The sequence below is a fragment of the Myiozetetes cayanensis genome, unplaced genomic scaffold, assembly GCF_022539395.1.
Source record: "Myiozetetes cayanensis isolate MyiCay16 unplaced genomic scaffold, myiCay2020 scf2-11, whole genome shotgun sequence".
Lineage (NCBI taxonomy): Eukaryota > Metazoa > Chordata > Aves > Passeriformes > Tyrannidae > Myiozetetes > Myiozetetes cayanensis.
The window spans coordinates 38,742,253-38,755,971 of record NW_026087411.1 but is presented as its reverse complement, the minus strand read 5'-3'; the positions used below and the strand labels follow the sequence as shown (position 1 = coordinate 38,755,971).

At 41.4% G+C, this 13,719-nt stretch overlaps 1 protein-coding gene across 5 annotated transcripts in view; it reads left to right on the top strand.

The window, feature by feature from the left end:
- The window catches only part of ACTN2 (actinin alpha 2), an 84,146-nt gene that overhangs the window by 56,383 nt on the left and 14,044 nt on the right, over nucleotides 1-13,719 (top strand). For all 5 annotated transcript variants that reach the window (XM_050315516.1, XM_050315515.1, XM_050315514.1 and 2 more), the window contains 6 exons: nucleotides 645-737; nucleotides 1,718-1,948; nucleotides 3,046-3,193; nucleotides 4,628-4,778; nucleotides 12,453-12,561; nucleotides 13,377-13,517. In XM_050315516.1, coding sequence (XP_050171473.1) covers nucleotides 645-737; nucleotides 1,718-1,948; nucleotides 3,046-3,193; nucleotides 4,628-4,778; nucleotides 12,453-12,561; nucleotides 13,377-13,517 — 873 coding nt within the window. The remainder of the gene's footprint in view (nucleotides 1-644; nucleotides 738-1,717; nucleotides 1,949-3,045; nucleotides 3,194-4,627; nucleotides 4,779-12,452; nucleotides 12,562-13,376; nucleotides 13,518-13,719) is intronic.

The window sequence follows — 13,719 nt, the reverse complement described above, 5'->3', positions numbered from 1 at the left end:
CTACACAGATATTTGTTTGCTTAGATATACTCCAGGGTCACATTTGTATGAAAGTATAGCTCTGTGATGTCAGACTACTAATGTAAATTTTAAATATGGCAGAGCTGCACCACACCTTCGCATATAAGTTTGTCATGAGGCATGAAAAGATTTGCTGTCAGAGGCTGAGCTGCATTTATTCTCAAGGGTATATCTACATATGATGTGCAGATATAGAGTGGCTGAGACTCCTGAATCCCATGTGGTATCTTTCCAGTGTGGCTAACAAATCTAATACTTTTTTGGTGTGATTTAAAAAAAATAACCTAATAAGATATCTCTAAGAATGGCCTAAGTTGTCTTTGAAAAGAAAAGATTTATTAGACAACTATAATGACAGTGCAAAATTCCCCCTTGTGCGATAAGGCTTCATTATTCAGCAAGGGGATGGACTTCTCTGCTGACCTGTGCCTTATTCAGGCCATTGAAACCTATGACTGCAGAAGGAAGGGAAATGAATATCTAACCTAGGAGCGTAAATCAACAACTATAAAAGAATGTAATTTTTTCATTTGCAGCAGCCACCTCCTCTCTCTTTCTCCAAGCCTATACCTTTCTCAGAATGTGTTTATGACTATGTCCTGTTTATTTGCTGTGTTTTACAGGCTGAGACTGCAGCTAACCGGATCTGTAAGGTGCTTGCTGTGAATCAGGAAAATGAGAGGTTGATGGAAGAGTATGAGAGACTAGCAAGTGAGGTAAAAATGCTGTATCTGTGATGTGGTGACAATGAACTGCTGAAAGCTGAAAGATTCATGCACACTCTGGAAAAGTGGAGACACTATGAGTGTAAATCTCACAGTGGCAGGGTACAAAGCCCAGCTGCCCAAGATATCAAAGTTTAGGTGACTCCTTTGCCACAGACTTCCTGTGTGACCTCCAGCAAGTCAGTCAGTCTTGTTAACATGCCCAGAAGATGTTTTGAGGACTGTCATCTGTCTGCCCCAAGACCAAGCTTCTTGTCTCTGTAATCTTCAAAGACAGCCATCCTTGGCCACATGTGGAACATACGATCCTGTCACTCCAAGCAAGCCCACTGGCTTTGTGTACTGCAAAGCACACCTGGGGAGGTCTGTCAGGGTGTTCACAATTCACCTGTGAGCACAGACAGCAGATGAATGAAGAAGGAGGCACACTGTGCTTCTCTTGTCCTTTCTTGGGAAATGGCAGATCTGTTTAGTCAGGATTACAGATGTATAGTGAACAAGCGAGAGCTCTCTTGTCTTTTATGCAGAACCTGCAAAAACATACTGAGATCAGAGCACTACTGTCTGTGTCTACATGGCACTAAAGGACATCTGAGCCAAGATTTTTATTTGACCTGAATTACTTGGCTGGTTTCTGTCCTGGTCGCATCAAGACCAATAATTTTGAAAGTGGCAAGTGATTTTGGGTAATTCAGATTTTGAGTAATTAGCTGGAGAGATGTTACATGTGCACTCACCTTTCTGAAAATTGGTGTATTTCTAGAAGTACATAGAATATCTGGCCAAGTTAGTTAGAAAAGTATAGTTCAGCTTCGAAAATGTTATGGTTACTCACCATTAAGGCATTGATACCAACTGAAGTCAATAATATTAAAATGGAACAAAGTAATTAAGATTTGTGTGTTCGATATAATCTTTTTTTGGTTGCTTTTCTATTGCCTTTATATGAGTTGTTTGTGTTGGTTTGAAAGCTTTTAGAATGGATTCGCCGGACAATTCCTTGGCTGGAAAACAGGACTCCAGAAAAAACAATGCAGGCTATGCAGAAGAAATTAGAGGATTTCCGGGACTACCGCCGCAAACACAAACCTCCCAAAGTCCAAGAGAAATGTCAACTGGAGATCAATTTCAACACCCTGCAGACAAAACTGAGAATCAGCAACCGTCCAGCTTTCATGCCATCGGAGGGGAAGATGGTTTCAGTAAGTATTCTGCTCACTTTATCAATGATACCCCAGAAATGTCAACGTGAAGGTTTCATGTTCAGAAACATCAGTCTGTTGCACTTTTGCAACACCAAACCACTCTTTTTACATACTTCCTTTCATTCTAGAATCTTCCTTTCTATTAAGCATGCTCCTGCCTCTTTGAAGGCTTTCCCAAGAACAAGTTGTCTTGAGATGCAAGATGATACAGAGCTTCCTTTGGGAATGTTATCAATACTTCTTATCAATACTTCTCTGTCAGTGAGGCCAAATATTATTTATGTAAGCAAAACTCACAGTGGTTTCACTGACATTTTAGTCACCAGACTTAAAGAAAACAGACATTGCTCAATACATGTTTCTGCTTTTTTCTACTTTTAAAAATTCTATTCTCTTCTTTTCTTATGTCTCTGAAGATAAGAATAGTCAGTACTAAGAATCTTCATCTGCTGCTAAGTACTGTAATTTGACTGTGAGTCAAAACATTTCCAGGGGAATATAGCAAACCTGTTTCTGTACTCTGTTCTATCATTGTGTTTTGGTTGTTCATAAACAAATGATTGCACTATCAAAAAAGTCCACCCCCCATATGCAGAAAGTAAGGGCCCTGTTACTTCAATTTCCTACTCACACCTCTGAGTTTCCAAGGAAGCTCACAAAACTTTGTGCACCACAGAAAGCGGTAGGATAAGCACCAAATCTTCTTGATACTGATTGTTTTGCTATTGTCAACTTGTGAAAGCAAAGCACTTTTATTTTGATACCAGATAGGTGTGCCATGAACGAACAGACACACTGTAAAATGGGAGATAAAAACAATGTATCATGAAGACATTCCAAGCTATGCTTGGAAGCCATTTGCAAAGGGGCTCCTTTCATGAACCCAACTGAATGTGAGCCACTTTTAGAAGCAGGTGTCTGGACTCAAAGACTTCCTGAGCTGCCCAACCACATTTTCTATGATTCCATGAGTTTACAAAATCTGGACATAAAAGCTTCTCATTTTGAAGCCAAATTGTGAATGAATCAGAAATCTGTAAATCTAGATAGAGATTATAGTTTCATCCCCTCTCTCCCATGTATTCTCTTCACAGGATATTGCCGGTGCTTGGCAGAGACTTGAACAAGCTGAGAAAGGCTATGAAGAGTGGCTGCTGAATGAAATACGACGACTGGAAAGACTTGAACACTTGGCTGAGAAATTTAGGCAGAAGGCTTCCACTCACGAACAGTGGGCATATGGTGAGCAGAGATGGCTTTTAACATTTTTAACGTTTTAGTGTTCAAAGTTGAACTGCCAATGCTGAGTATTTTCCAGGAACTCACTCATAAGTAGTTTTGGACAATTTTAAAAACCTAAAATAATAGCAGATAAAATGTCAGGTTTTGGTGACTGTAGTCATGATCCTAACTTGTTGGCCTGTTGCTAATGAAATGTCATTGTAAAAATAATACTTGAGGTAGTGATTCAAACTTAATGGGAATATTCAGCCTTTGAATATTACCATTACTTCTCATGTGTTCCTATGAATTTGTACACAGCAATCCAACCAGAAATGCGGTGACAGCACTTGTTAAGTGTGAAATTATTAACAGAGGTATTCCGAGTTGGTTCTTATTTGGTCATCGTGATGTTTTGAATAGTCCACATAAACTACATGATGATGGACTCGTTTCTGCTTTGCTCCAAACCCTGGATTACACCCCATTTATAGTACTGGTTTTTAGTGGTAACCTAACCTTACGTGTGGTTGTAACAGCTATAGGACCATACAGTGGCATTCGGTTTTGTTGGGGACTATTAGACGTGGATCTGCTCAGTCATCCTACTGTTTGCCCTGACAACAATCTTCCTGCTCCTGCCATGCTTTTTCCAGCTAGATTCCTTTCACACTGTGAGAATAAACCAGAGTCCATCCTGTAACACAGTTGCTGGAAGCACACAAGGCTGGAAATGGCTGCCAAGCAGATACTAGAAGGGAAACTACAGTGTTTATTAGCCCTGAGAGCCTATTTTCTGAACATAAACTACACATGGTGACAAGTTATAGCTGCTGTGCAGGGATAACTTCACTTAAGCTGGTACATAGCAAGTGAAACAGTAGTTGTGTCTGGATCTAGAATTCATGGAGCTGTGTAATGCCATGTGGTGAGCTGCAGCTGTAGGGCCTGTCAGTGTGGATTCAGTTGTTCAACACAGGAGCTACTCAGGAGTAGTATTTCAGTTTCTACTTGTTCTTTACTTCTCTAGCCTTTTGCAAATAGGTTGGCATTTTCCATTTAAAATTCATTGTTGCATACAAAAGGCAGGCTCTCATCTCAGGGGTTTTTTTGTTTTGGTTTTTTTTTTAAGTGCTGAAATGAATAATTTTTTAGAGATACAGTTTTTGCTGGCATTTTTATGCCAGATTCTCCAGCAATGTAATACTCGCTATTTTAGACCTGTGTAAACAGCCTATGAAAAAAATCAAGAAAATACCGTGAGATCTTTAAAACTATATGTTTCTAATTAACACTCTTGGGCTGATAATTTGCTGCTGATTTCAGTGGGGTTGGGATTTCATCTCATACATACGATTTTTCACCATGCCTGAGTTTAAAAAGCGGATTAAATTTGCAATTTTTCTAACAAATAAATTAGTAAAAAATGAGTAATATTTTAATTTCCTCTTTCAGGCAAAGAGCAGACCTTACTTCAGAAGGATTATGAATCTGCTTCTCTGACAGAAGTCCGTGCCATGTTAAGGAAACATGAAGCTTTTGAGAGCGATTTGGCTGCTCACCAGGACAGGGTGGAACAGATCGCTGCCATTGCCCAGGAGCTGAAGTATGTTCCATTTAAAGGCTTGCAGCTGCTGACATTTAACTTTGCGATAAACTCTTTCCAATGAATTTGATAGTGTCATAGGTACCAACCTAAGAATTCCAGAGATAGCTTCATAAGTATATTATCTGAGCTGGTCACTGAGACCTTTCCCTCATCTCCCCCTTGCCCCCAACCAAATATAGATATTCAACTGAGCAAAATTATTTGAAAAAAACCATTTTCAACTTGACTTAACCATGATCTTCTAGCATTAGCTCTATCGATGAGTCTATTCCAGGGAATCCTGGAGGTGTTTATTTCTCAGTTCATGTGGTCTGCTGAGAGGTACTGGCTTTGAGTTAACTTAGAAAATAATTCCACTTACACAAATTACAGATCAAGTATCTTCACAAGTATATTGGCCTTTCCAAAGGGCTTCACATCCCTAAATTATCTCTGTAGTAGTGGGTAATGCACTGAGTTTCCTGAAGATTTAATTCTCTCTAGTAAGTTTATTTTCACAAACTCTTCATATTATATTGGAAGTGCCATTGTCTCCATTTTACAGAAAGGACAGTGGGGCATATGGAAACTAAATAACTTTCTCATTGTCGCACAAGAAATCAAGCACACACAAGGCTCTCCATAGGAGAGCTAGGGGTTTCACCCACAGTTCCATCAACTTAGCCAGAGGACCAACACTTGCTCATCCAGCATACTGTGCCCAGAGAAAACACAGCTAGAGCTGAGAACAACTCTGCAGCACGTTTAGGCTACATCTGTGTTGTTGACATCAGCTGTATAGGTCGGGGATGTGAAGAGTCAAGGCTCCTGACTGACCCCTTATGGCAGCAAAGTCTTGAGTGTTGTTCAGATTGGTCTGGCTAAAGTCTGCTTGCTGGTGGAGCTTGATTTTGTTTGTGGGAAGGTTGTTAATTCACCTACATGAAGCACAGCTTTGTCAGCAAAGCTCTGCCCACACTGACAGGACTGTAGTATTACCTACTGATGTTCCTTTTCTGGTCAAGTCATCTTGGTGTATACACCAAGATAAGCACATTCGATTTTATCCTCTTACACAGTTAATTGCATTGGTTTTGTAATGTAAATCAGTGGTGCCACTCCTGGTCTTGGTAACTTGGCACTTACTTAAATTCCTTCCTCACCCGCAGTATAAATCTGTAAAGCCAACAGGAACAAATGTGCAGTAGTGGTCGAAACAGGAGCCAAGATCAAAATTCTCGGATTCCTGTCCTTGGCTTCAGCTCTCCAGGTTTCAATTTCTCACCTTGAACAGGCAAAACAGCTACTGCTTAGAAATCAAGTGTTAAAAACATGCCCTCTTTTCACTTTGTCAAGGACCATGACTCATAAACAGCTCCATATTCATTAACAATTTTAAGAGACTTGTCTAAAAGTGTGGTTCATACCTGATAGCAACAGCACTTACAGTAATTGCGTAATTTAGAGGGATTTAGAAGAAAAATCCTATCTTCAAGATTATTTAAAGGAGGAAAAGAAAGCACAGTGCGCACAGTAAGTACTTGTTTTAAGTTAATATGTGAAAAAAATCTGAAAAACACAGAGAATGGAGACTGCACCAAGTATGTGAGCTTATGGGAGTTATTTCATAGAATCATAGAATGGCTTGGGTTGGAAGGGATCTTAAAGATCATCTAGTTCCAATCCCCCTGCAATGGGCAGGGACACCTTGCATTAGACCTGGTTACTCAGAGCTCCATCCAAATTGGCCTTAAACACTTCCAGGATGGGGCATCCACAGCTGCTCCAGGCAACCTGTTTCAGTGCCTCATCACCCTTACAGTAAGGAATTTCTGCCTAATATACAGTTTAAACCTATCTTCTTTCTGTTTAAAGCCATTCCCCCTTGTTCTTTTAAAAAGTCCCTCTCCAGCTCTCTTGTTGGGCCCCCTTTAGGTACTGGGAGGCTGCAATAAGGTCTCCTCAGAACATTCTGTTCTACAGGCTGGACAGCCCCAACTCCCTCAGCCTGTTTTCTTAGGAGAGATGCTCCATCCCTCTGATCGCCTTTGCAGTCCTCCTCTAGACCAGCTCCATCAGGTCCATGTCTTTATATTGGGGTGCCCAGAGCTGGATGCAGCACTCCAGGTGGGGTCTCACAAGAGCAGAGTCGAGGTACAGAATCCTCTCCCTTGACCTGCTGGCCACACTGCTTTTGATGCAGCACAGGACACGGTTGGCTTCTGGGCTGCAAGTGCACATTGCTGGGTCATGTTGAGCTTCTTGTCAACCAACATCCCCCAGTTCTTCTCCCCAGGGCTGCTCTCAATCCATGCTCTGCCCAGCCTGTATTTGTGGTTGGGATTGCCCCAGGATTTGTTTCTCTTTATACTAAAGGAAGTTTCTGTAACACCTAATCATTGTTAATTCAGTTCCAGCTTCATGAGTTATGAGAAACTTTAGGAATGTAGTATACGTAGTGGAGCATCTGCTTACCAGTGTTTAGAACCCTGTGTCCTTTACCTCTGGTGACGCCAGTGAACACTGTATCCTATCTATTTTGGGATTGTCTCTTCTCAGTTGTTTCAGTAATTTGCTGTGTGAAGTTAAACAAGTTATTTGTGGCCTGGGCTGCAAAGGTGCTGAAAGCTGATTGCATTTTAGAGGTGCTCTAATTTGACTTCTCTGCTTCTCCATACAATGGGGCTATCAGTGCCTGATTTTCACCGTGACTCAGTAGCTCAGTTAGGCTTAATGCCCTTGGAGAACACTGAATGAAAGGTCTTAAAGGTCAGGTTTTATCGTTGGCTGCAAGCAGATAGGCAGCTTTTATTTAAATATTGATTTAAATTATTTATACATCATTCTTCTCACAGTGAAATTATGGAGGAAAATGCTAATTTCTTTCTTTGTTCATAATTTTAAAGAAGGATTAATATCTGAATATCTGAATGCTAAGAAATGTGCATTTGCACTACACACACTAAGTGTGGGTATATTTTTTTGTCCTCATCACTGAATCAGGCCCTTACAGAAATCATCAGCATCTGTGTCTAAATTCCAACTCAGTACACCTCCATATTTTGATTTACTCAATCTTTTGGATGCCCAACTTTGCTATTTCAAAGGAAAACAATTACTGCATAACCTTGAACTCTACTGTTCTGGTGTCTTCTGCTGCAGCAGCTCAGTCCACTGTGTGCCTAAAGTTGAAGTTGCCACAAGCTTGTTGTTTGGTGCTGTTTAGATAAATGATTTATGCGTGTAGGCAAACAGGTGATTCCAGCCAGGATGCTGCTATAAGATTCCCAGCCTGCATAGACTTAGATATTCCTTGGCAAAGAGTCATGACAGGGCTTGGATAGGGCTATACATAAGGCTGAAAGAAGCCAGGCATTTCTAAAGTGAGATTTGCCATTTATGACATAGCAAATGCTCACTTGAGTGAGCTGTTCTAGGAAAAGCCATGTTAATTTGTGATCTTGTGTGCTTATTTCAATATTTTCAATCATCAAGGTAAAACTTTTGGAATGCATTTTCTTGTGTACCCATAATTTCTAGTATAAGCAACTTAATTTCAGCTAAGCAGACTACTATCTGTAACAGTAATTTGGAGAGTCTTTTTGGTTCTGGAGACCTAGGCTCAAATTGTGCTTACGTGCATGGTTAACATGAGCCTTGTTCTGAAGCAGTGCTAAAGCATATTGCTCAGTGGGTTATTTTTGTGACACTCTCACGGTTCCTAAAGTGAGCTCATACTTAAGCGCTTCTCTGGATCAGGTCAAAAATTGACTAAATTTTTAATTTTTGACTTATAAGATTGAATTATTAGTAAGATCAATAGGAATAACTTAATGAATATTAATTCCAAAGGCCGTAGATTTCAAATGACCAAACAAACAGAAATTAATGTTCTCTTAGAAGGTCTGAAACACATGTGCAGCAGTACTTCATGTACTGCAAAGCAAAACTTTTCACAAAATGTGAAATCTAGTCTCTTCAGTGTTGAGAGAGATATAAAAATTAATAGGACAAGGAATGTAAGCATGTGTTTTATTTCCAAGTAATTAGTCTCCTATGAGTTATTTCTGTTTCTACTCATTCTTTGAACAGAAAAATGTTCTTTGACACATATAATAAATACACTTATTTGAAGTAAACAGCAGCAGGCCTAGAGGGATAGTGGACCTACACTAATACCACTTGGTAATCTAACTTACAATTTTTGATCCACCAGGGCCCTTTTTAAAAGTTGTTTTGATGTTATTCTCTTACCTATTTGTCCACAGCACATATCCCTGGAAGAAACAGGATAGCAGAGATCTTATGGGCAATGACTGAACCTCCCTAGCAGAGCTGGTGGAGGAACGTGGCACATTACCTTCCAAGACTTTGATTGGGGCTGGTAAAATCAGTCCCTCACTTTCATGGAAGGACCTGCCCTTATCCTAATTGACAAAAGGAAATAAGCGATCCATTGAAGCAAAAATAAAATTTGCTCTCTCGGGAACATCGTCTAATAATCTTGATATGTTGTAATGAAAAAAAACCAACTCCCAGCCAGAAACTCAGAGCAGGAAAATAAATCTCAGCCTGTTTCATCCAAAACTCCATGCTCCTGACTTAAAATTTCTTAGCAGATAGATGGCTTTTGTTGCATCCCTTGAAGGCTAATGAAGAGGCTTGATCCAAAGGAGGAAGCAAGTTTTTGTATTAAGGAGCCTTTTTATAGTACGACTTGCTGGCAGCTTTGTCTGTACATAAAACAGTTTAGTTTCACAATTTTGGGTTGGTTTTGTTATTTTTTAAAATTGTTAGGAGGATTGGGTTACAGAACACCTAGGCAAACTTAACACCTACAAGTCTATCAGCCCTGATGGGATGCACCCACAAGTGCTGAAGGAGCTGGTGGACACCATAGCGAGGCCACTCACAATTGTCCTTGAAAGTCCATGGTAATCAGGAGAGGTGCCTGTGGACTGGAAGAAAGCAAATGTCACCCCAGTCTTCAAAAAGAGCAAGAAGGAGGACTTGGGGAACTCCCAGTCACTCAGCCTTGCCTCAATCCTTGGAAAGGTGATGGAGTGTCGTATTCTGAAGACCACGTCCACCCACATGGAAGACAAGAAGGTGATCAGCAGTAGTCAGGTAAATCATGCTTGACCAATCTGATTGCCTTCTATGAAGAGGAAACTACCTGGATGGATGAGGAGAGAGCAGTGGATATTGTCTACCTTGACCTCAGCAAGGCTTTCAAGACTGTCTCACAACATCCTCATGGGCAACCCCAGGAAGTGTGGACTGGATGAGTGGACAGTGAGGTGGATTGAGAACTGCCCGAATGGCAGATCCCAGGGAGTCATAATCAGAGGCACAGGGTCTAGTTGGATTCCTGTCACTAGTGATGTCCCACATGGTTCAATACTGGGCCCAGAGTTGTTTACCTTGTTCATCAGTGACTCGGATGGAGGGGATGATGCCTCCTTAGCAAGTTCGCTGACAGCACAAAGTTGGGAGGAGTGGGTGAACACCTCAGAGGGCTGTGCAGCCCTTCAGCACGACCTTGACAGGTTGGAGAATTAGGCAGAGGAGAACTGTCTGAAGTTCAACAAGGGCAAATGCAGGGTCCTGAAGCTGGGAAGAAATAATCCCCTTCACCAGCACAGTCTAGGGGCTGACCTGCTGGGAACCAGCTCTGTGGAGAAGGATCTAGAGGTCTTGGTGGACAACAAGCTGTCCATGAGCCAGCAGTGTGCCCTGGTGGCCAAAAAGGCCAGTGGTATCCTGGGGTGCATTAGGAAGACCCAGCAGGTCGAGGGAGGTGATCCTGTCCCTCTAGTCAGCCCTGGTGAGGCCACATCTGGAGTGCTGTGTCCAGTTCTGGGCTCCTTAGTACAAGGGAGACGTGGAGCTCCTGGAGCAGGTCCAGCGGAGAGCTACAAAGATGATTAGGGGACTGGAGCATCTCTCTTATGAGGAAAGGCTGAGGGAGCTGGGCCAGTTCAGCCCTCAGAAGAAACAACTGAGATGGGACCTCGTCAGTGTCTCTAAGTATCTCAAGGGAGGGTGTCAAGAGGATGGAGCCAGGCTCTCCTCAGTGGTGCCAAACAACAGGACAAGAGGCAAAGGACAGAAACTGAGGCACAGGAAGTTCCATCTGAGTATGAGAAAGAATTTCTTTACTGTGAGGGTGACTGAGCGCTGGAATATATTGTCCAGAGAGGTTGAGTCTCCTTCACTGCAGATATTCAAGAACCAGCAATTCTGTGCAATGTGCTCTCGGATGACCCTGCCTGAGCAGGGAGGTTGGACCAGATGACCCACTGTGGTCCCTTCCAACCTGACCCCTCCTGTGTTTCTGTGATTCTGTTCTGGTATTTTGTTTTTACCTGTTTTAGCGTTCTTCACTTTCAACAGTCAATTGATTGCAGTGCATCTGAAGCCTCTTTTAAACAGAATGTTTCACATACTTCTCAGCTTCATCCCAAATCAGTTTGCTCTGTGGAGGAAGCATGAGCACTGCCTCTGGCCTACTGAGCTTCTGGCTTCTGGCCTCTGGCTTCACAGAGGAAAACTGCCTCTGTTCTCATTTTGTCCTCTGTGATTCTCTCTGTTATTGGCAGTGTGACCTGTACAGTCTTCTCACAAATTGCCTAGGGAAGAATACTCAAAAAAAGGGAAAAAATTCTATCTGCATTTACTGTCTTATTCGAGCTTCATATTGCCATGTGTCACATAATCACAATCTCTGCAATGCTTAGTACTGGGCAAAGTGTCCTCAAGGAGCAGCCAAGAGCTGAATTCAGTGAATGGTGATATACTGATAAAAGTGAGTTTCCAAAGTGTCAAACACATGTATTGTATTATGGATAGGTATTATCTGCCACCGAAATAAAAAATTCAGTTTGAGGCAGACTCAGCGCAGAATCTCAGTACAGAGCCTTAAAAATTTATTCCAGTCTCAAGCACAGTAGTAAATTCTTTCTATCAGGATAATATAACCTATTAAGTAGGTGAAAAAGCAATGGTAACTGCCACATCCTTTGTGGGTGCACTGATTTATGCTGGTGGCATATGTAGGTCTGAAGATCCCTGTCCTCTGAACTAGCCTGTTCTATGGTGTAGCTCTGTGAGGAGTTCCTGAAAAGGAAGATGAAAATTGCTCTCAGATCTGGGCAGCCCCTATTAGTATTGCCAGGCCTGTGAGATAGATTATGCTTTGAATGCAACCTGAGGTTTATTTCTCAGTTAAATATTTTCAGAGCATATAAGGATTGAAAGGATCGTTGGATTATTTAGAACAAAATATATATATTTCAGGGCAATTAATTTAAAACTGTACCAATCTTCAGAAACTTGATAAACACCCAGACTGGAGCATGATGGTCTTCAGGAGATCAAATTGCTTGTGCCACAGGAATAGCTAAGACAAAGATGCTTAGACACCTTAATTGTCTTTTAATACCTGGATGTCACAGATGGATACTTGATTTTTCTCACAACAGAGGAGATTGATCCTGTTCCTGTGCTGTGCTTCTTAAAATGCTGAATGTCTAGATCACACATTCCTATACTGCAACACTTGCTTGCCTTGAGGAGAAATATTGCAAAAAAGGAGGGGAAGACCTACTGAGGGCCTGTGGAAATGTGGACAGTGCAACTGCTCCTGTCTTTCAGAAAGTCACACAGATTTTTGTCTTCACTCTTTCTTAGTGAACTAGACTACCACGATGCTGCAAGTGTCAATGATAGATGCCAAAAGATATGCGACCAATGGGACAGCCTGGGAACACTCACTCAGAAAAGGAGAGAGGCACTGGAGGTAAACCGTGTAACAATAATCAGCAGCTCAGCTGAGGCAGGGAGGGGGAAATGAACCGTTTATTTCAGATCTGGAAATGGTGCCACTGAGCATCCACTTTGGAATCCAAACCCTTTCCTCAGATCTCCATTTCATCTTTGTGTGATTTCATTTGCAAACAGATTGTATTGCTCAGAGCAGACTTGACAGTACTCAGCTGCCAGGGATAGTTCTAAAGCAGCAACACGTGGCATGTGGTTTGTAGCACCACTCTGTGGGAATATGATGTCCAGCAAGGCTAACAAAAGCCCTTGGTTACATACTTTTTCATCCTTGTCTGAATTTGCAGTCTTGCATACTTATCTGGCCAGCAGTGGGTTAATTTTTTTGTAGTAAGTATTCAAAAGCACTGAGTTACTTTCCAAAACCTTGTTTCTTAGGAAAAGAGGAAGTCACAGACATGTATGCCAAGGTGGAAAACATATGTCTAACTCTTCCTTTTTGTACTTACAGGAAATTACTAAATTTACTATATCGAGATTAGCAGATTTAAATTCATTTGCAGATAGATCCCAACAAAAATACTTAAAATATCAGTAGTTATACTTCAAAGGCATACATTCACCCCTTTTAATGTGTTAGATATATGACAGTATCTATACTGCAATTAGTCCTATTGCCTTGAGTGGGAATCCTCAAAGCAGGTGGTGAAATCAGTCAGTGCAATCAAATGCTTTTGAAAAGACAAGGCATGACTTTGTGCATGGGTGGGTATGTGTGTTGTGTGGAGCACTTGCCCTAGTAACAAAGGAATGTACTTTTCCCAACCTGTACAGAGGACGGAGAAATTGCTTGAAACAATCGATCAGCTTCACCTGGAGTTTGCCAAAAGAGCTGCTCCTTTCAACAACTGGATGGAAGGTGCTATGGAAGACCTACAGGACATGTTTATTGTTCACAGTATAGAGGAAATTCAGGTAAATGTTTTTTTTGCTTCAAGTCATAGGGAAAACAAGAAAGGAAGACTTTCCTTCTGGGAGAGTAGAACACTTGTAAAGAAAAATACCCCTATCTGTCTTGACATTTTCTTTGTGATGGGCCATGTCTGCTCTATTATAAATAGAGGTCTTTGTTGGTATGAAAACATATTCCAGAGGTCATGGAAGAAGCAATTTTACT